Genomic DNA, 21,187 nt, shown 5'->3' with positions numbered 1-21,187 from the left:
AATCAACAGTAACAGAGCTGCTCTTCATCATTTCCTGTCTTTGTACTGCAGTAAGTCAGGAAATTTAGTTTTCTTTCACCCTTCACAATCTCTCTAGACACCACCACTTGCATCTCTAAAGCATCAAAAGTGAAATCCCCAATACCATCATTATAATCCATTTGATTCTGTGTGTGCACTCTGGAAACTTCCTTTTCAAATCTGCAATATGCAGCTGACACTCAGCCAGCTCTGCTTCAACAAGACAAACACAAATAAGCCCAGCACATCTGCTAAGCAGGCAGCACAAAATGTCACCACTTGGCCATTTGTGCCGGCTGGTACCAGCCAGAAACGATGACAGACAAAAAAGTTAACCAGCATTGACAAAAGAGCCAATGAAAAGCCTATTTTGCTACACATTTTGCTTCTAATGACAAAGGAGATGATACTACTGGCCAAACTAGAAGTTCAATCTTTGTGAGTTTCCAGACTTCATCTGTGCCTAGAATGAGGCCAGTATCAGGAAAAAAAGCTGTAACTGGAGTATGAGCTGACCAGTTTTCCCTTTGTTCCTTGACTAGCCTTATTCGCAGACTGAGAATAAGTGTCCAGATATAACGTTAACTGGCTCTGAGGAAATCTGTCACTTAAGTTGTTTCATAACATCATTAGTTACCAAAGTCCTGTCAGTGGAAAAAGCTATTAGATGTATTGCTGTGAAATGTGAATGGCATGAAAAGTTAATCTAAAATATCAAATATCTGCCTTACAAGGCAGAATGAGGGCATTGTGGTGCTAATAGTCCATCAAGCTTCCCATATGAGGTTCAGCAGTATTATCATCATCGTTACAGAGCTGACTCAATTTATCCTTAAGAAAATTGCCACAGAACTAAGGAAAGAATTTTGACCAACAGTAGCAATCAAGAATATGGACCCAGTAGATAATTCTCATTGATGCCAACATAATTATGACAACAAGAAATAACAGCATAGATCACCAGGCAACCTTTACGTAAAACATTTTAGACTAATGAAGACTGGTCCTAATCTGGTCTATCAGCTCTGTGGAAGTCTGTTCATGTACACAGCCATAAACTGTTTTTAATCAGCATCTTAACAGCTGTGAAATGAGACATTCAGTTTGCGTAAGCAGAACTTTTTTTCCTTAAACTTACAGTTCGGGCAACCTAATAAACACACGGGATAGATTACTTATTAAAATACAGATTGACTTCTAATTGCACATATACATTGCCTTGCACATGTATTAGGGTTCAGGGAAAATTTGTAACTGCTATTTACCCTGAACAGGTGAAAGAGGAGAATAAAACAAAACCCTTTACAAACCAAGGTGAACATTGTATGAGCAGTCACACTGGTATGCACACCCTTGGAATTTAATAATGGAAATATCTCCACTATCTACTTTTCTCTGACAAAATCTTTATCCCTATACTGTGCCTCTTGATTTCTTTTCCGCCTACTACCCAATCGCTCATAATTTACGAACAGAACATCCTAAGCTTGCTGTACAACATAAAGTAACAAAGGCGTTACACAAAATACAACTCTTATCAAAGTAGGCCTGAAATTATCACACCAGCTGTGCGTCCTCCCTGCCCCCCTCCCCAGCAAACTGAGACGGGAAACAAAATAAACGTTTGTGCCTCCCCCCCGCGCCCCCCCCCCCGGCAAGCAGCTCCAGGCAGCAATCCTGATTCTGTGGGGTGCAAAGGCTGGTTTGGCTTTGTACAGGAGAGAGTGATTTCGTGGGGAGAAGAGGGGTCTGAAATGAAAGTCTGATAGGGACCCGATCCTATTTGACCCGGAAAGAGTGGCTATCAGGCGCAGCCCTTGGCCCGCTTTATGTTGGAGAACAGGGGGTGAAGCAAGACAAGGATGAGACGCAGAACAAACCCCCCCCCGGCTGGCACACCTCGCATCCCCACGCCGGCCGGGAGTTACCAGCACAGCCCAAGCAGGCTGCCTCCCGCTGCCAACTCCCCCGTTCCCACCCGGCGCGCTGGGAGAACGGCAGCGCCGGAGCTCGCGACCACGGGGGTGGGGGTGCGGGGTGCGCAGCGCCGAGCACCGGGCGCACAGCTCGCCGGGCAGGCCGGTACCTACCACGGGCACATGACCGGGGAGCTCCGGGGGCGGTTCTCGCGCTGGGGCCCGGTCCGAGCCCTGGGCCAGGGGGCGTCACGCGGGACCCCAAGGCCGGGATAACCCCCCCCCGCCCAGCGGAGCCAACGCCTGGGCCGGGGACCGGCCCCCCGCGACCTCACCCGCGCCGCTCCCCGCAGGGCAGGGGGGGCTCAGGCCTAAGGTCCTTCTCGCCGGGGGGCCGCGCAGCCTCCACCCCCGCTTCCATGGGAGGGCCGGGGGGATCCTTCTCTCCGCTTCCCTCAGCACCAGCAACAGCAGGTAGCCGGGGGGGGGGGGCGGGCACTCGCTCACCTCTGACCCGGAAACACAACCCCCTCCTCCAAAGGAAGCGGAAGTAGACGCTACAGCTACGCCGAAGTGTGGCCCTGAGGTTTCCGTGACTCTGGCGGCGCCTGGCCGCCGCTGCCCCGCAGGAGCCGCCCGGGTAGGGAAGAGCCTTGCGGGCTTGTCCCGCCTGCGGAGAGCGGTGGGGAGGGTCTCCCGACGGACCTCTGCCCGCATCCGGCATGGAGATGGCTGCATCACCTGCCTCCTAACAATCCGGCACGCGATTGGCTAGAGCTGGAGTGTGGGGCTCGCTGACTGGCTGGAGGGAGAAGCTGAAGGTGGGGAAGTGAGGGCCTTGCTGGAGGCGGACGATGTGGGGGCAGCATGTTCAGGCTCCCATAGGAGTAAGGGGAATCTTGTGTAAGAGGCGAGCGTCTGTGTCAGCCCCTCTGAGACCAGATCCCTGGCGGGGAGTTGGCCAGGTTCAACTGCGGGTCAGTAGCTGGGGGAGGGGCTGGCCCGGGGCGTGTGGGGTGACTGCGGGGGATGGCATCGGAGTTGAGGGACACGGCTAGGTGGGGGATGGGGCCTGTGGTCCCGGGGAGATGGTGTGTGGGGGGGGGCAGGACAGCCCCCGGGACAGGAGTTTCTGCTCATCCTTAAATTGACCGGGGCGGGGGAGGGGGGGTGTTAGTGTCATGCCTCACTGTTAACAAGGCGAGTGACTCCCAGAAGTCCCCTAACAGGGCCTGGGGAGATGCCACCACATGGCGATGCATCAACCTGTGGATCCGGACTGAAGCCCAAATTTGCAGGGGGCAGGAGATCCAGGGGCTGCACGTCTATCATTAGACACTGCTTTCCCCATGGGACGGCGCTAGGGACTCGGACTCGGGCTCTGTGAGGGCTCAAAGCGGAGGCCTATGCTTGTTAAGATCTTTACAGCTGAACAAATTTCAACACAGGTAAATGTTTTATGCAGTGCTTTTTTGTGTTATTGGGTACTGGCACCTTGGCAACCCCAGCCATGGGATTGGCCTGAAGGTGAGGGGTGGGAGCCAGCTAAGTACCAGCTTTTTTTTTTTTTTAAAACAAAAAAGGTGGTGGTTTATGGCCTCTCACTGTGTCATCCCTTTGGTGTGGATTCTCTTACTATTGTGAAACTGTTCTGTAGCATTGCTCTGAACTGTGAAATGCTGGCTCTCTACCGCCCCAGAGGTGGCTGTATTTCTGTGATGGATGAAGTGATTGCACATATATATTTAATAGTTTATCAACTGAAGTGCATTGTTCTAGATGGAAAGGAGCTCTGGGAATGAAACTGCTAAAGCTAGTGCGCTCTCACTCATCTGCAGATTTATGACTCAGTAGGTACCCCTGTAAGAGGAAAAGATGCGTTCATCTTCGTACGCTCTATCAGAGCACACTGTGGCACCATAAGACCAAATGGCTATTTAAAAAGCTCTATGGGAGGGCAGGGAACTGCACTTGATGACCTCCTGAGCTCCCTTTCAGTTCTAATATTCTCTGAGTCTATGTAAAGTGACTAGAGTGCAGTCATAGATTTCCCTCCTCAAATATTGTAGCTGTTTTGATGTTAAATGCCAAAAAGAATCCAATTCTGCAAAATATCCTTGTGAAAAAACAAGTTGTTGCTGGGCAGTAGAAGCACACATACAAAATGTCCGCACTCTTGTTTTCTATTTGTCTAGGGCTTCTATAACTTTAAAATTGCCTCAAAAGTTTAAAGCAAATTTCATTTAAAAGCTTTTTTCATGTCTGGACATACTGTGTCACTTTTGAGCTTGGAACAAGTTTTTATAGCCAAGTAATAAACTTCTCTGAAACTGTGGTTTGTAATGGAAATGCTGATGACAGATTCTTGAGCCCAGCCACACGAATACATAGCTATAATTAAGGAAGCTTTCTGCTATTATCCAAACAAAGCTATAAACAGCCTTCATGGAATATGCATTCAAAAAAGGCACTGCCCTCCAATTTAAGCTAGCAATAAATTTGACTCTAAATGAGCAATAATTGGCGTCCCTTAGTTTGAATTGGTGTTTAATAAATTCTTCTCTGTTTAAAGCCGAACTGCAATATTTTTCTTCTCTCTCTCTCTCTCTCTCTCTCCCTCTCTCTCTTTTTTTTTCTCCTAGTGCTAATGAAAGCACTAGACAAACAGTCCTGGAGACCTGGCACATGGGAATTGCCCATGTACTCCAAATTAGTCCCTGGATACATCACATAAATGCATAAAACAACAACCATAGCACGCTGGGCCAATTTTACCATGCTATAGATTTCTACCTGACTTCTACAGCCATCAGCTTATGTGCTTAAACCTGATGTTTGATTACCCTTCTGGTAGTTTACATGACTACAGATTTCATTAGGGGCCATAAAATAACCCAGTTCCTTTTAAAATCCAGCCACTGTGTTTGACACGCTGACAATCTGTGGTGGGGAATTCCATGGATTGAATATATGCCATAGAAAGGAACATTTTTGTTTTGATCTTCTGATTAATTTAATCCTCATTCTCTGATTAGGGGATAAAGTGATTACAGGACTCTGATTAGCTTTCAGTGGTCTTAAACATCCCTGCCATAGTCTCTGCTTCTTTTTCTTCTCCATTAGAGCATCTCTCCATCATACATTTCCTTTGAGACCAGCAACCTCCCACCCCATCCTAGTGTTTGCTGGTTGGGTAAACACAGCCTTTCTATGTTTGCAGGTGGATTCACCATGATGGCTTCCCACTCAGGAGCTGCTCGCGAGGCCAGTGAAAGCGCGGGGAATGCAACGCTGGAACGGTGCCTCAGCGTGCTCAGAGATGCAAAACATGACAGTGAGCAGTTTGCAGCCCTGCTCTTGGTAAGACTCCATTTCTGGATGACGCAACGGAGTGCGGCCCCTTTGGCAACAAACATAGAAACCGTCACCATCAGTCAGACTTCCCTGCACAGAGAATTGTTAGTGCAGATGATCCTGGGTTCTGTTTCCCGTTCTGCTGCCGACATGCTGTGAAACTTTGGGCAGGTTGCTTCAGATCTCTGCGCTGTCCCCTTCCTCTTTGTCAAAGGGGTTAAAACAAGTCTCCATGGGGTTGTTGTGAGTGTTAATTGGTGTGAGCAGAGCTCAGCTGGAAGAACCTCTTCTTAACCTGCGAGTGTTAAGAGCTGTATCTTTTCTCCACGTGCCCAGGCTGCTAGGTGGGGCAGATGGATGCTTGGGGTTCTACATCGCTGTGTAAATGTATGAGTTCCTCTGGCCTCTTTTTTAACTATTCAGCCCGCTAAAGGATCTTTAGCCAGGCCTCTGCCCCTGTGTGTGTACTACTCACTGACCCATGGTTTATCTTGCAGGTGACCAAAGCAGTCAGAGCTGGAGATATTGACTCGAAAACCCGGCGTCGGATCTTTGATGCAATTGGGTTCACATTCCCAAACCGGCTTCTTGTTTCCAGGGAGCCCCCGGCTGGCTGTCCAGAGCATGTGTACCAGGCACTTGGCCTCACCCTGCTGGCATGTTTCTGCACAGATCCTGAGTTAGCTGGCCATTCCCAGATCCTTAACAAAATCCCAACTTTCAACAACATCTTGGCTTCCCCGTCTGACCCAGACAACAGCTCCAGGAACTCCATGGTTGATGATGTTTACCAGTGTTTGGGTGCTGTCATGGCCACTCACAGGGGTCCCAAAGAATTGGTGTCCCAGGGAACTGTGTCAGCTCTGTGCCAGGCCTACCTGAATCGTGGTTATGGTTATGACCGTGCCCTTGAGCTGCTCATAGGGCTTCTAGCCACAGTGGAGACTCACTGCTGGCAGAGAGCCACCCCTGACCTCATGGCCGTGCTGAGCAGGCTCAGCGAGGAGTTCCACCAAGCTGAAGACATGACCAAATTCCAGCTGTGTGCTGTTCTCCCTCACTTTGTGTCTCCGTCAGTGCAGCTTACTGGGGACCAGCAAGGTTCTGAGACCCTCTGCAACCTTTACAGAGGCCTGGTTAGCATCCTGAGCAGCAAACTGAGCCAGTCCCAGCGTGACCCTGCACTGAAACTTGCTGCGTGTCTCGCACAGGCCTGTGACTCAGAATGGATCCCAAGAGAGAGGGCTGGGGGCAAGTTTCTGGCCCTGCTGGTGAACCTGGCTTGTGTGGAGGTCCGTTTGTCCCTGGAGGAGCTGGACCCAGCAGACGTGGATGGGAAGCAGGAGGTTGTCACTGCCTGTTATGCCCTTATTGAGCTGGGGATTGTGGAGTGCATGAGAGAAGAGAAACCACGGCTGAGTGAGGCACAGAAACTGCAGCTAGTGAGGATCATGGAGGAGGCATTTGGGGCTGTGATACACTACCTGAAACAGGTGAAACTGTGATTAGAAATAACCCCCATCCCTGTCGTGATCCCTGCCTCAAGGAAGCAGTCACTGGGAGAGCTTTCTGTTGCTGGATAAGGGGAGATGCCAAACACACACAGGCCTATGCCTGCATCCCTGGAAATCAGGGAGAGTTTCTGTGGCCTCAACCTGTTTTTTCTGTGTAGGTGAAAAGCTGTTGCCCCAGACTGATGCTGTCCCCTTCCCTCCGGGCTTCTTCTTGCTCCATGTTCCCATTAGTCCAACACTGGACAGATCTTAACAATTCCAGAAAGATTCTGGGCCGGCCTTGGCAAAGTGTTTTCAGATCTGACCAGTCACATGACATTCAGAATCATGATCACTGTAATTAGCCTCATGGTAGTGGCATCATCTTCTCTGCAAAGGGAGGAGGCATTTACCAGCTGCTGTCAAGAAAACAGCCAGAATCAAGAATTAGTGCTTGCTAGTGTCAGAAATCCCAGGATGTTGTAAATCTGTCCCTGTTCCATACGTCCAGCAATGTTGAGTCAGCTCTGATCCAGGACTGAAAACAGCAGGACCTAGGCCAGTATAATTTTCATTCCCTGTAAAGCTGAACAGGGTGGCCTGTTCACTAGCTTTCAGGAGAGTGTCAGAATTTAATGCTGACCTTCAAATGAGTTTCTCACGGGAGTGAGCTGCAGAGCCCAGCTTTTCATGTTATGTTTTCCTGTCTTTTGCTAACTGCTCAGCATTGAGGGGAAGGTCCTCTGAGTTCTTTGCCTTTGGCCTCACTTCATAGGGGAGACTGAAGTGTGGAAAAAGTCTTCTGCTCTGAGTTCTCCTCTGCTGTGTCATTTCACACCTGTTTTGTTCCATGGGCAGGTGGGGGAGCAGAAGCTGAAGGATCCTTTCATATTTGCCTCTGTTCGAATCCTCAGCGCCTGGCTGGCTGAAGAGACCTCTTCTCTCAAGCAGGAAGTCTGTGACCTCCTGCCTTTCCTCATTCATTACTCAAAGGCTCTTTTCCAAGAGGAGAACAAAGCCAGGAGACTATCCCAGCATGCAGTGCAGCTGGCTGGACTGGGCAGTCCTCAGGGCTCTGCATGTCCCAGAGACGCTCTAAGGTGAGTATCTCAAGCACAGGATAGACACAGTTTTGCTGCTGCTTGAGTTACTTCTTCATCTTGGCACAGAATCATAGGTCATTTTTCAGACAGTGGGGCCCCTACATGTGCATCCTGCTTCCAGCAGCAGCCCACAGCTGGTGCCTCAGAGGAAGGAAGAAATCCCTAATATATACATGGCCAACTCTACATGAGGTGGCTAGAGAAATCCCTTCTTGCAGCCCATGGCCACAGCCAACATCTTGGATCATGAGAGCTGACTCTTGTCTTAACAGAACTGTAGGAGATCATCATTAGTGTGATTTTTTTTTTAGGAGCCCGCCACAGTTTGACTTTGTCCCCTCCTGCAGCATAGAGTTCTGTGGGTTGACTGCATTCAGTGGGAAGTAGCATTCCCTTTGTTCTGAACTTACGAGGCATTCATTTCCAGTGTCCCCTTGTTTACAACATAGGAGGCCAATCAGATTTATTTCACTCTTGTTCATCCCACTCTTTGGATCATAAAAGTTTGTACAGAACATGCCGTTGTAGCTTCAAAACACCTTTCCTTTCTGAGCTGGATACCACCGCCCGGCTGATCCTGGCACTTGGAGCTCCTATAGCACGTAGGGTAGGGACCTTCTGCTGTGTTCTGGCAGAGTGCTGCAAACTCAACAGTATTTCAAGCCAGTCTGTGATGCGAGAGGCCAGGAGAAGGGAATAGAACCCCCATCACATGGACGGCAGTGCACGCAGCACCCAGGCTTCTCGCCTTGTGTTTCTAGCTTGGCTGCTGTTCAGCAGGAGATACGGCTTTCTCCTCTGCTGTTTGTGAGGCGGTTGGAACTCCCTTTGTAGGCTCCAGGAGTGATAGCTTGTTTACACCAATAATGAGAATAGCCAGAGCTGTAACAGTTAATGTAGTAAAGAGTTCTGGAAAGGTCACAGAACCTCCTGCATCAGAGCTTACAGTTTAGCTTGTAGGAATTATTGTGAAACCTTCCTGAGAGCAGATGTCCCACATCTATCTGCTGTGGGGACTCTGATAAATTATTCTGACACATGCTATTGGAGACAGGAGACTGGACTGGATTGGTGGTGGGTTGAGCCAGTCTGGCAATTCCTGCGTTCCATTCTCCCTTCAGTGTCGTTCCCACTCACTTGTTGTATTTGTAAGCAATGGAACTGCCTGCCTGCCCCCAGCTAACCACATCTCCATTATTGTATTTCCATTCTCGTCCAGATTTCTGCTACCTGGCTTGTGCCATTTGACTGCAGAGGACCGACCCCGGGAAATCCTCATCTCGGAGGGGGCCCCAGAATTACTGTATCAGTATTTCCTGCACCACTGGGAGTTGTTGGCCTCTGACCCTCACACCTCCGCTCTTCTGGACAGCACAGAAATCAGTTTGCAGACCACCTGTGGAGTGTTCCTTAACCTTGTGGTGACCGCCCCAGACTTGGTGAGGTAAAGCCCCAGGAGTGCACTTGTTTTAAGACCTTGGGGAAGAAGGTGCTGTGAGAGATGAGTTGGGTGGGTCTCAGGCTAGTTTGCAGCATGTCTCGCTGATTGGCTTCCCGCTGGCAGGCTCACCAGGAGACCAAAAGTGCAGGTGTCCTAGCACTGAAGTTCCGTCTCAGCCCAGACCCTCTCCAAAGAGCTGAGATTCCCCATAGGCTGCTCAGGAGGTACACTGCCCAGTGCCTGGAGCTGCATTAGAGAAAGCTGAATGCAGCCCTTCTAGGCAAGGGGCTGGATCTTCAGTGTGCACAGCTGGGCCAAAGGGGCTTTTAAAAGGGTGTTTCATCACTCTGGTTTCTGCTCCCTGTGTGTCTGAATCAGGTCAGCCACCTCTGCCCCTCATAGCTCTGCAGACCAGCCCCTGGGAGCAAGCTGGAGTCCGTTCTTCCTTTCACATCGCTGACAGAATGATCAAGGCCTTTCAGGCACAAAGAGCTCTGACGCAGCCTGTGGTGCCAGCGTGGACAGGTCTTTTGACCTGTACTAGGAGTGTGATTATTTGGGACACAGCTGAGAGAAGGAATTAGACTTTACGCAGTGATCACAGCCACGTTTCTGACACTAACCTCACTGTACAACAAACACCCGTTTTGCCCCAGGTTTAGGGTTGGGACCGTCCCGCTGAAGCAGTGTTGCTTCCCGGCCTTGGCCCTAAGCCTGGCACTGCTGAGTGTTTCTGACTCTTCTCAGTGCACATCTCTCTGAGTTGGTTTTCTTTCTAGGCAAGACAAATGCTTTTCCTCTCTAATGGAGGCTCTGGTGAAGTCTCTTCCTGCGGTGCTGCCCCAGAGAGATCGCCTTGTCCTAGCAGCCAACATTGCCACTCTGGGCTTGATGATGGCCAGGCATCTTGTCAGTTCTCCAGGTAAGAAGTGATCCTGGTGATAGAGCTGAGCACTTTTGTTGTCAATGGGAGGTGATTGGGCAGCAGTGGTGACCTGCCCAGTTTGGGGCCCTGGTAGTGGAAAGCCGTGTTCAGTAAACACACCAAAACCTAGTGGAGCAAAGATCATGCGGTACACTTGTGGGTGCTGGACAGAGACATGGGTTAAAGCACTCTTGTAGCACACTCAGGATCACCGATTCTGCTGAAGAAAGCTCTGCAGGTGGCTGACTCCTGCCAGGGCTCTCCCAAAGAATTAATTCATTTTCCTTTTGTTTCAGCTCTCCAGGGGACGCCGCCAGCCACGGACTTCTTTGAAGCTTCTATCTGCTTCCTTTCTCAGGCCCACGTTGCCAGGGTCGATCCTGCCAGTCGGGGCGTGGCCATGGCTGTGTCACCAGCCTACCAGGCAGCCTGGCCTGACCTCAGTGAACTGTGGTTCCTGGGGATGCAGGCCTTTGCCAGCTGTGTGCCACTCTTCCCCTGGCTGCCCCGAATGGTCCTCCAGTCACGTTGGCTAGACAACCTCTTGCAGCTCTTGGGCCAAGCAGCCCCAGCCGCAGTTGACTTTGAGCTCATTACGGCACTGCAGGGCATCCTGCTGGAGCTGGCCAGAGCCAGCCAGCAATGCAGAGAGGTAATCATCTTCCAGCAGGGCCGGGAGCTGGCTAACCTTTACGGCATGGCAGCGTTAGAACAGTGCCTTTGTGAGCGGTAGAGGGCCCCTCCTCCCATTGCCGGGCGCTGTGGGGGAAATACAGCCAGGCACTTGAGAGTGGTTTTCCTAGCTCCTCACACACCTTTCAAATGTTTAGTGCCAGGAGGTGGACAAGAGGCGTTTAAGTAGCCCAACACCTCATAAAATTAGAGAGGTGCAGTCAGAGCCCAGCAGGGCCTGGAGAAGCAGGAGCTGCTCTGCCCGGCACCTGCTGTTCGGAGTAATTGCTGCTTGGCTGCGTTTTGGTTCTTGGCACTCACAGGTTTGGCTGGAGAGGCCCTTTCTGGTGAGGGGGAGTCGGGTCCCTGCAGGAGAGGGGGCTGGTGCGAGGGCGCCCCTGAGAAGTGCATTCTGTCCAGGACTAATGAGGCTTTCACTTCAGTGGCTGTGGCCTGCTGACCTAAGCTGTATGGTTGTGCAGCTTCCCATTAAGCCCTATGCAAGGGCTCAGGGCTGCAGCAGGGAGAGAGATCTCTTCCCAGGCTCTGAAGCTGGCAGTAGCACAAGCACCTTCTCACCACCCCCAGCATGGAGCTGCCCCTGTAAGTCTGAGTGCCAACTCCCAGCTCCACCTAGAGCCCTCTGGCCCCTGAGCACCATCCTGCATCTTAAAGCCCCTTCCTGCACCCCAATCCCCAGCCCTATCCCAGTTCCTGCACCCCCAGCCAGAGCCCTGGCACCCTAGCCCTCTGTCCCAGCCCTGAGCCCCTCCCACACGTAAAACCCCTGGCCCTACCCCTGTGACATGCACGTTATGTGCGCCAATAGGAAGGTGATGTGTCTCACACCTCCGTGTTGCACATAAAAAAATTCTTTCAGCTCAGGGATAAGAACAATTAGAGGGAGCACTGCAGCTGACGAACTCTCCCCCGTTGCCTAGTCTGCGGGTGGTTTCCAAGGAGGGTTGTGTGTAAGGACAGTGAAAGCAGAGGCACTTGCTTCTCTGAGGCCTGAGCCAGTCATAGAGCAACTTGCTCTGCTAGCACGTCAGCCTCCCTGTCCTGGGCCACCCCTCTGTTACCTCTCCCTTGGCAGTCAGCACCCCCTGCTGGTCCAATCTGGGCTGTCATGCAGCTCTCTTGACGTACCTCCATCCTGAACTGCAGCCCTCCCCTTGCAGTGCACTTCCTCAGTCACACAGAGGTCTCCCCAGCTTTATGGCTGGATCTCGTTCCAGACCTGCAGCAGCCCCAGCTAGTCTAGTCCGCAAGGATCACGCTGTGTCAGGTTGTCTGATGGTTCGACAATGCAACGTGAGCAAAATCCCTCTAAGATCTGGATCCAAGACTACCAAAAGTCAGCTCCCCTGTGAGCAGAGCATGCTGTGCGCTTGGAGCCAAAGAACTGGAGGTGAAATAACTGCATGTGCTCAGATCCAGCAGTAGGATTGTACGTAATGCAGCTGAGCCTTTGTTTGAAAAGGGTCAAAGCTGCAGAAAATTTTGGTCTGTCAGCGTTGGCAGATCCAGTTCAATGTTTACAAGGGGGAAGTTTATCTCCCCATTAAACCAGACACAATGCTGGAGAGCTGCCCCCCCCCCCAGGCCGTGTGTAGATGGGAGCATAGGATTTAAACTTCCTAGGATGCTGATTGTATATTTTCTTACCTTGACCTAAGGATTTTTATTTGCCTCTCCGTACACACCCTGTGTTCCCAAGTGCGGTATGGCTTTGCCGCTTCCACCAGAGCCAAGGAAAAGCTTGGCCTCCTCTCGTCCTGTTGGCATTGCAATTCTTTTTGAAAAAGCATTTTAATAAAAGCCCAGTCACTGTAGAAATGGTTTGTTGCTTCAGTTTGCAAATTCCTTTGTTAGTGAGATTTAATTCTGTTAAAGTGCATGAGTTTCTCTCTTCCTTTCTCCCTTCGTGGATCTCCTAAACTCACTGGCCTTGCAAGTACAGCAGCAAGACCAGAAGAACTGAAGAGCTCCAAGGATGAGTAAGGCCAGGGGGACCCCAATATCACCTGGCCTTTCCCAAACATTTCCAAAGCTCTGATGGCCTATATGGTATCATGAAGATGAGTAACCAAGTACAGGCCCAGTCTGGCAAGGGCCACCACGTAGATGGACTCCTATGCCACACAAAGCATCTTACCAGACTGAGGAGTGTAAAGGGAGACTATTGTTACTTCTCAGCATATCTAGTCATTAGAACAGCTTACCTTGGGCAAATAGCGAATTCTGCATCACCTGGAGTCCTTTAAATCTGAGCTTTGGGTGGCTCCCCACAAGATGCATTCAAACTCAACCAGAAGTTGTGGGCTGGATGCAGCAGTCACCAGGTGAAATTCTCTGGCATGTGTTCTGCCAGCAGCCAGACTAGGTGATTGGAACAGTCCCTGCTGACCAATGTTGCCTGTCAGCTGAGCGCTTGAGCGGCTGCCCAGTTGAGATTCAGGTGCCACCCAGCTGATTAGCAGAGTGCCCCTAGCCTGGCAGCCTGGGTTTATTGGTGGTGCACATGTGCATATGCCTTGGTGCACAGAACAAAATTTGTTCTGCCCATGTGTTGACTTCAGATCCATGAATCCATTTGTCCCCAATAACTTTGATACAATCTAGCTGTATAGGCACAGCTGAGCATAACTACTTCTCTCTGAACTGATGCACGTTTCATAACTTCTCTATTGCTACACATTTCGTTTTCTGCTCTGTGTGTAGATATGTTCCCAGCAATAGACGGTACTATGAGTTTCCCTCAGTTTCACCAATTCCTCTTGTGAAATAAGCAGCTGCTCTTTTTATCCACTACGGTGCAGAGCAGAGCTCCATGGCAGCCGACTGCTACCAATGGCATAAATAGCCCAGTGCATACGTGGGGTCTTTACCATCATGAAGCTTCCTGGAACTTTTTTCTTCCCACTGTCTCATGCAGCATATTGGCCCTGAAGAATGAAATGCCTGGTAGTAATGGATCCAGCAACACTGTTCAAACATGGTGAAGGGGACAGGTGACAGTGGTGTTATCATTAGTTGAAATGATTTGGTTCCTGAAGCTTTGGTAAGCTAGGAGATCAAAGTTACTCAAAGTTGAATGAAGTGGCTGAAGGCATTTGTTTCTATGTCCTTATGTCACACACCTGGTGATATTCCTGGGACAGATGCCCATACTTTCGCAGGCAAGGGGATAAATTCTGTTTGTTTTGCTGTCTTGCCTGCCCTCGGATCCATCTTCGCCAGTGCTGCTTCTGCCATCCTGGTCCTATTTCACGTAGCTGCTCTTCTGATACCACAGACAAGTCTCCATCGCCAGCAAATATTGAAACTTACTCCCCACAAGCATCGCTGTTCAGGGTGGGACCAGTGACTTTTAAGGGCACTTCCCTTATCCTTACAGAAAGCAGAATACCAATGGGTAGGTAGTATTTGTAACCAGCAAAGCTCAGTAGCGCATCCCACACTCTCAAACATTCAGCCCATCTATAATAGCTTCCTCTTTTGAGAAATCTGTTGCAACGGGGGCTCTCAGTTTTCTCTATTTCCAGGGCCTGTACCTGTTATTACAGCTGGTTGACCTTGGGGGCAGAAGGAAATGTAAATTAGGAATGACAAGTGTTTTTAAAAACTCAAAAAGTCCTCATAACGTTTCTCTGTAATTTGACATAAACCAAATCCCTGCTGTTGCGAAGCAGGACAAAGGGTTTATTGACACTCTGTGAGATGCGTAATTGCATAATTCACAGCTTCACAGCTCGTGACTAATGTCCCAAATTCCTGCTAATAAAATGTTTATTGCACCCTATGCCATCATGTAGTTGCTCCTTATAAAACCCCAGTGCTGTGTGCAGACAGGAGGGTTTGTGCTATTTGTTTGGCTCCACCTCAATATCTATAATGATGCGATCTTTTCTATGCATGCTAAGAGAGGGGCTCTTGGACCAGCAAGTCCTTTATCCTTCTGTAGCTTCTCCCTAGGTAAGAGTTTCAGAAATTTTACAACTGGCAGCGAATTTAACCTCAGGGCTTCCCTGGGAGGTGAGGCATGTCATACCCATTTTACAGAAGGTGAAAGCGAGACACAGGGACAAGATAACCTGTGTTACACTGTCACCTATGGAAGAGCTAGGAGTACAGCACAACTCTCTTGGTGCTTAGTTTGGACTGTTACTCATAGACTGCCCCATGCTTTCTCTTAATACATCAGTCTGCAGGTGGAAAAAAGCTACAGCCTGGATGGACCAGGTAAATCCAATTTCATCCAAAGAAGATTCACTAGCAATGAACTCTTTTTTTAGGAGCCAGCTAGCTGCTCTGAGACACGACCGCTAGGGGTCACCCAATGAGCTACCAAAAAAAAAAAAAAAATTCTTCAGCTAGTTACTGTTTGCCACTTCTCAAAGAGGATAGCAAAACTCTTCAGGATGGGTGCCTGAAAAGCCCTGGGGAAGGGGCACGCTCAGCTTCCTGTGGCAGGATGCGGCAAGAGGCGCTTCCTTGGACTCAGGGCTTAGCTGATTTGTTGTTTCTTCCAAACGCCCACTCTTATGTAAGGCACTTGCTTTCGTAATCAGAGCAACGGTGTCTGCTGTCTGGAGGGGCCCAGGCGGTCAAAGACGTATCTTTCTAATCTCCCTAGCTTGAAACTGAATGCAAGTCAAAACAATGGCAAGCAGCACCAGAGAAGGGCGTCCAAGCCAACCTGCCAGGGTTAAAAACAGTACATCTCTGTGTTAGCTTGGGCCCATCTGCTGCCTGGCTGAAGCTCCGCACCCTGCCAAGAAAGCTTGGCCCTCAGCAAACAAGGGGCCCAGCCAAAGGAAGGGGAATGAATTTGAGATTGTCAAAACTGCCAAATGATTTAGCAAAGGTTTCTCCTGTTTCCATGTTCTGTTCCCCACTCTGGCCACTAGGCATGGATCATCCAGTAGCAGAGGAGATGTTTGCACTGACAGCAAACAGGACCCCTCTAAGTGCTGGGATTCTCTGCCCAGGAGCAGGGCCAGCCTGATGACCCCGGAGACTGGAAATCTCCTGGGTAGGGGCAGCACAAACTTCCCACGTGCACTGCCTGGATAGAGACCTGGCCAGGTGGTAACAGGACCCCAAGGGAGAGAATTCAGACCCTGGGTGACCCATTTAATCCTTGACCTCATGGCAATGGTGATGTCTATGATATCAACACTTGCGACGTCTAGAAAAATTCTAAAAGCCATTTCAGCTCCACCATTTAACTGCTCCATCCAAGGGGAACTAGCCATCCATGAAGATTAGAAATAGTCCCCTAAAATCCATGTCTGAGACCCCTGATTCCTGCGTGCTGCAGCTCAGGCCGGCATGCCGCTGCTCTGGCAGGAGGTGGGAATGAATGCCCATCGCTGTACAGAAGCGGGTGACAGCGCAAGCCAGCGGCAGTCATCAGTTTGAAAGATTTGTCTTCACCTCTGCATAACATTGAATATACCCCCGGCTTGCCATGAGCTGAGCGGCAAAGAGCTGGTCCAGGTAGTCATGTAGGAGTCAGAAAGAGATGGGGGCTAAATGCTTGAGAGTTATTGACTTCTTTCACAGGGCAAACACTCGGTGTAAGTGCTTTGGCTACCCGGGAAATGTTATTGCAGGCTCCTCCCAGGATCTGGCTTTGTAAAACACTGGCTGGGATGCAGTACACCGTGAGAGGTCACTCCGGTCTACACTGTCCGCGTGTGCTCCGATGACAGAAAGGCAGTGTTCTGAGTGGTTAGAGCTGGGGGGAGGGTGCAAAGCAGGGGGAGGGATGGGTGTGAAATTTCATAAGGGGGGCACAACACGAGCGGCTGCTGGGTGTCACGCTCATCCATCTCATTAAAAATGTAGAAATATTTGACTGTTTTATGTCAGCATGTTCACATTTATAGAGCGATTCATAAAGTTATTACATTCTACAGACTTATTTTCTTACATGTGCCTAAAGGGGGTGGGTGGGTGGGTGGGCGGTTTTTTGCATATAAACATAACCAACATTTCCATCACTTTGGATGATACTAGACAGGTTGGCGGCGGGCTGCTAATTGCAGGGATGAAAAGTGGGGAGGCTGAATGTAAAAAGTTTGCTCACCCCTGGGTTACAGCATATGAAGCAGGGACAGGGATCTGCATATGACAGTAGCATTAATCTCACAGGGTGCAGCACACACAGAGTGAGAGCCCCTCCCTGCACCCAAAGAGATCACAGCCAAAATAGGCCAGACAAAGGACGGCATCATGGAAAAATAAAGTGACAGCAGACCAGTGTCTGAGCCAGGCCTGGGACCCAGGCCTCAGATTCTGCTGCCTCCTAGGTTCTGTTGCTGCTTCTACCACTGAATCAGTGGCAGCTCATAGGCAAGTCACGTCACATTCTGTTAATCAGTGCCTCCATCTGTAAAATGGGAACAATAGCACTTGTTACTTTGTGCTGTCCTGAGACCTAACTCATTAATGCCTGCCAAGGGTTTTGAGCTCCCTGAATGGTGTTGGTGTTATTGCTGATATCACAGGGTGTTTATCTCACAAAATGGACTCATCGCCAGTGCAGGCTCGCCAGGAACTAGCAGACTTATTTGGCCATAGTGTGGGTGGGATGGAGATGGTCTCAAGTGAGCTGATGTACATTTGGTTTTGTTTTATGTTTAGTGCTTAAGGCGCATTGCCAGTTCTGCGGTGACCTCCATTATCTGACAAGGCTCACGCATATCAAATCGTCTCACCCTCAGCGCGCTAGTGATTAAACTAAATATTTCATAAGGTTGCTATTTGGCTCAGCAATCATCCCGGGCATCCGTTCACATGGCTTGCTGCAAAATGTGATGAAGTTGGTTGGTCTTGGCTAGGCTCTGCGGTGACAGGTGCTGCATTGACTCCAGCTCACCTCTAGGGGTAGCTGTCATCTTAATTAAGTGCCCCTTAGCTGAACCCTTTTCCTTTCTCTGAAGCCCCATGTGAACTTGGTAGTTAGGTAGCTTTGTTCCCTGGATCTCTTTTAAATGGGGGAGAGCTGGAACAAGACAGGACTGGCACAAGCGTTTGATGAGAGCTGGGACAAGATTCCTAATGGCAGGGAATCAGTGAGGGGCTGCATCAATTCGTTGTTCTGTAGGAAAAGCCAAGCGACCACATAGCCCCATTCCAGGCAGCTCTTTCCACTGGCAATGACCATGTCTACATGTAGGCTGCAGATTGTAGTACAACTGTGTAACACGCCACTCACCCCCATGGTGCTGTATAAATGGTGGGCAACGAGCCAGGGGCAAACAGACATGCCTGGGGATAAGTCACCTCCAATATGTGACCATTTTTGCAGGGGTTGCTAATTTGAATGGCAATATCCACAAGAAGTGAACAAGATTCCGGTTGACTTCAGTGGGGCCAGGTTTTCACCCTGGCTGAAGAGTGGTCTCAGCCAGCATTCCCTGTAAGCTGAGTGCTTGGGCGGCCACCCAGGAGAGATTCAGGTGCCACCCAGCTCATTAGAAGAGTGCCTACAGCCACTCACAGCCAGCAGCGTGTGTTTCTTCTGGTGGTGCACATCAGCACATGCCTTGGTCACATAATATTTATTCCACAGGGATGGAAAAAAATTAGAGGGATCACTCGTCTTGGCAGAAGACACTTTTTGTACACGTACATCTGTGGATCCATTTATACAGTGACTTTGGAACCGGCAGGCAGGAAGCACCAACTAGTTCAATGTACCACCCCACGTACACTGCGGTTTTGTTTATTAATGAATGTTGGACTTATAGGGAAGCTTTCCAATGCGAAAATGACTAAAAGTTGGTTCAGTGTGTGCATGCATGCATACCTGCCCTGGCACTGGGTAACTAAAACGTACACTCATGTAGGTAGAGTAATGAGATGATGCCTATATTTCAAATGGCACTGCTGTATTCCTTTTGACAGTCTGAACACCTGAAGTGATGTAAGTTGTGATCTCTTTGGGGCAAGGCCTGTGTTTCAATGTGTGTTTGGGCAGCATTCAGCACAATGGGGTCATAATCCTGCCAGGGCCTCTGGACTCCACAACAGTACAAATAATAAACAATAATCTCCAACCTGTGGGAGGGTGACTGTTGCATCGGGGGGCAGAAGACTGTTTCTGAGGTTCAGCTCTGCATGTTCCCCCCTTGCAGCAGAGCCGCCTGTAAGCTGTGCGCTTGGGCGCACATGCAAGCCGCTCGGGAGAAATCCAAATGTGCCCAGCTGAGTAGCAGAGTGCCCACAACTAAGGTTTTCTGTTTCTAGTGGTGGTGCACATTTCACATGCCCTGTGGCACATAAATTTGTTCTGTACATGGATGGAAAAATCCAAGCCTGGATGGTAAAGATTACAGGGAATATTGCTTGGCAATACAGCCCGGGAAGAAAGGTGTGAATGAAATGGTGTGTCCTGTCCCTTCAGCTTGAATCTGTCCTGTCTGGTTAGACAATGCTGGCTCATTGTTTTCTTGAACTCTGCCTCTGCCTCTATCACATACTGAGATGTAAGCCATTTGGGGAAGGGACTGTCTTTTTGTTCTGTATGTACAGCACCTAGCACAGTGGGGCCTTGCTCCATGACTGGGACTCTTGGGTGCTTGTAATGTTCATTGTGGATGGAATGAGGTGAAGATCAGCCCAGCAACCATCTGCACTTGTCATTGCTCTTGTGAGAAGTACGTCACTGCGGTCTCAGGCACGAACTATGACTTAGCCAAGAAGATGCCAGTAGTTTGACTGTGAATGGCTTCAAGTAGTTATGAACTTGTCCTGTAGTGGGAAGAGGGTGTTCCGAATGGTAAGTTTATGTTCAGCACGCTTGGGCAACAGCAGAATTCCACCTGAGCTACTTTTGCCAACTCCTTCTTTCCTGATTGTTCCCTTCGGCACGTCTGAGTCTGGTCCAGCAGGGGCATTGAGACCCCCCAGAAGGATGATCTGATCTTCGTTAGGGGTCTCTGATAAAACAGTTTCCAGCTGAGAGCAGAAATCTTCCTTTACAGCTTCATGGGTGTCCAGTGTTGGTGCACAGGCACTCACAAGAGCTGGCTGCTGGTTTTTAGTGAGCCTCAGTCCAAGGGTCAGGAGCTGGCACCTTACAAGTTTGTTCTTTATAGCAAAGCCCACCCCATGCAAGCCTGGCTCATCCATAGACTTTCCCTTCCAGAAGTAAGGGTACCCGGCTTTCTCCTCCCTCGCCTGTCCTTCATCAGCTCTTCTAATTCCAGACAAGGCAGTGATATGGATGTTCAACCGACTCAGTTCACGAGTGCTGCTGCTGTGCGTCGCTGTGGGTCACTGTTGTCCCTCAGGGCACGTATGTTCCAAGTTCCAAAATGAGCAAGTTTCTCCCATTTGTGACCGCTGGGGTGGTGATTCAGTGGGAGGTGGCCATCCAGCCAATAGAAACAAGACTCTTTTTAGGGCACCTTTTCTAGCCCTCCCCCTTGTGGGGTGAGCACATTGGGTCCTAAAAAGGACTGTTCAGTGATGGGCGCAGCTGCTGAAATCTTCAGCCTGCCTCAGTCCACAAGCAGACGAGCAAATCACACACCCACCACCGGTGTGTCCATCTGTGACTAGGAATCTCTGGCTTCACTGTCCTGTTCCCATCACCACTCGCCCCAGGACTTTTGACATGTGCAAGTGTTATTTTCCCAAACCTGGAAGATGTTTGTGTGGGGCTTCTTCGCTGCACTGCCCTTGACTGACAGAGGGCTTGAAACCAATGGCCTGGATGCAGGACATTTGGAAATCCTTTCTCAGCGGCAGCTTTTAGTGGTGCAGAGGTTTGCATGTTTCAATGACTCTGGGAGCCATGCTGCCTGGAATCATGGACTCCCTTTGGGTCACCCCTGGCAGAAGGGTCAAGGGCGAGGTTGTGGACAAAGTGTGTGATCCACGAAGTCCTCAGCAGCAATGCAGATGGAGGATAACTGCGTGACGGAGATGAAACTGTTGTGGAATGTGGTGCTTGTGATACAGACTGACTCTTTTCATGGTAGCCAGGAACCAAGGGCCTCATCCATCCATCCACCCCCTAGTGAAGTCAATGATAAAACTCTTCATTGCTGCAATGGGGCCCTAGTTAGGAGGTGAGAACAAGGGAGGACAGGTGAACACCCAGCCAAATAGGGTTGTGGGGAAGGAGAACCCTAGGTGTGGTGGTAGAAAACAATGGGTGATAGGTTCTTACAGTGATGCTGCAACACACACTCACAAATGCACAATCCCCAAAGCAGCAATGCACACTCACACTTTCACAA

The 21,187-nt window shown here is 49.9% G+C and overlaps 2 protein-coding genes across 7 annotated transcripts in view; one reads left to right on the top strand and one right to left on the bottom strand.

The window, feature by feature from the left end:
- The window catches only part of KIAA0319L (KIAA0319 like), a 44,526-nt gene extending 42,114 nt beyond the window's left edge, over positions 1–2,412 (bottom strand). The window contains exon 1 of one of the 2 annotated variants that reach the window (XM_074976256.1): positions 2,112–2,412. Coding sequence is in view for 1 of the 2 variants with exons in the window: in XM_074976255.1 (XP_074832356.1) it covers positions 2,273–2,358 (86 nt within the window). In the remaining variant the exon portion in view is untranslated. The remainder of the gene's footprint in view (positions 1–2,111) is intronic. The other variant, XM_074976255.1, reaches the window with a different exon arrangement.
- A 94-nt stretch (positions 2,413–2,506) lies between these two features.
- On the top strand, positions 2,507–12,758 carry NCDN (neurochondrin). 5 transcript variants are annotated; one of them, XM_074976178.1, is made up of 8 exons: positions 2,511–2,758; positions 3,167–3,385; positions 5,158–5,297; positions 5,789–6,784; positions 7,643–7,884; positions 9,107–9,331; positions 10,108–10,250; positions 10,550–12,758. In XM_074976178.1, exons 3-8 carry the CDS (start codon positions 5,169–5,171, stop codon positions 10,984–10,986), a joined length of 2,172 nt encoding a protein of 723 aa, XP_074832279.1. In that variant the 5' UTR covers positions 2,511–2,758; positions 3,167–3,385; positions 5,158–5,168; the 3' UTR covers positions 10,987–12,758. The 5 variants fall into 5 exon arrangements, with proteins under 5 accessions (XP_074832284.1, XP_074832279.1, XP_074832280.1 ...); XM_074976180.1 differs by lacking the exon at positions 2,511–2,758 and adding an exon at positions 2,832–2,914; XM_074976183.1 differs by lacking the exon at positions 3,167–3,385 and having other exon boundaries at positions 2,507–2,577.
- Positions 12,759–21,187: the final 8,429 nt, after the last annotated feature.

Source organism: Carettochelys insculpta, chromosome 24 (genome assembly GCF_033958435.1).
Source record: "Carettochelys insculpta isolate YL-2023 chromosome 24, ASM3395843v1, whole genome shotgun sequence".
Taxonomy (NCBI): Eukaryota; Metazoa; Chordata; order Testudines; family Carettochelyidae; genus Carettochelys; species Carettochelys insculpta.
This window is presented reverse-complemented; position numbering and strand designations above follow the sequence as displayed.

Coding starts and splice junctions, on each gene's coding strand:
- NCDN (XM_074976183.1), top strand. CDS start 5,169: ATGATGGCTTCCCACTCAGGAGCTGCTCGCGAGGCCAGTGAAAGCGCG. Junction 5,298..5,788: donor AGTTTGCAGCCCTGCTCTTG/GTAAGACTCCAT, acceptor TTTATCTTGCAG/GTGACCAAAGCAGTCAGAGC. Junction 7,885..9,106: donor TGTCCCAGAGACGCTCTAAG/GTGAGTATCTCA, acceptor ATTCTCGTCCAG/ATTTCTGCTACCTGGCTTGT.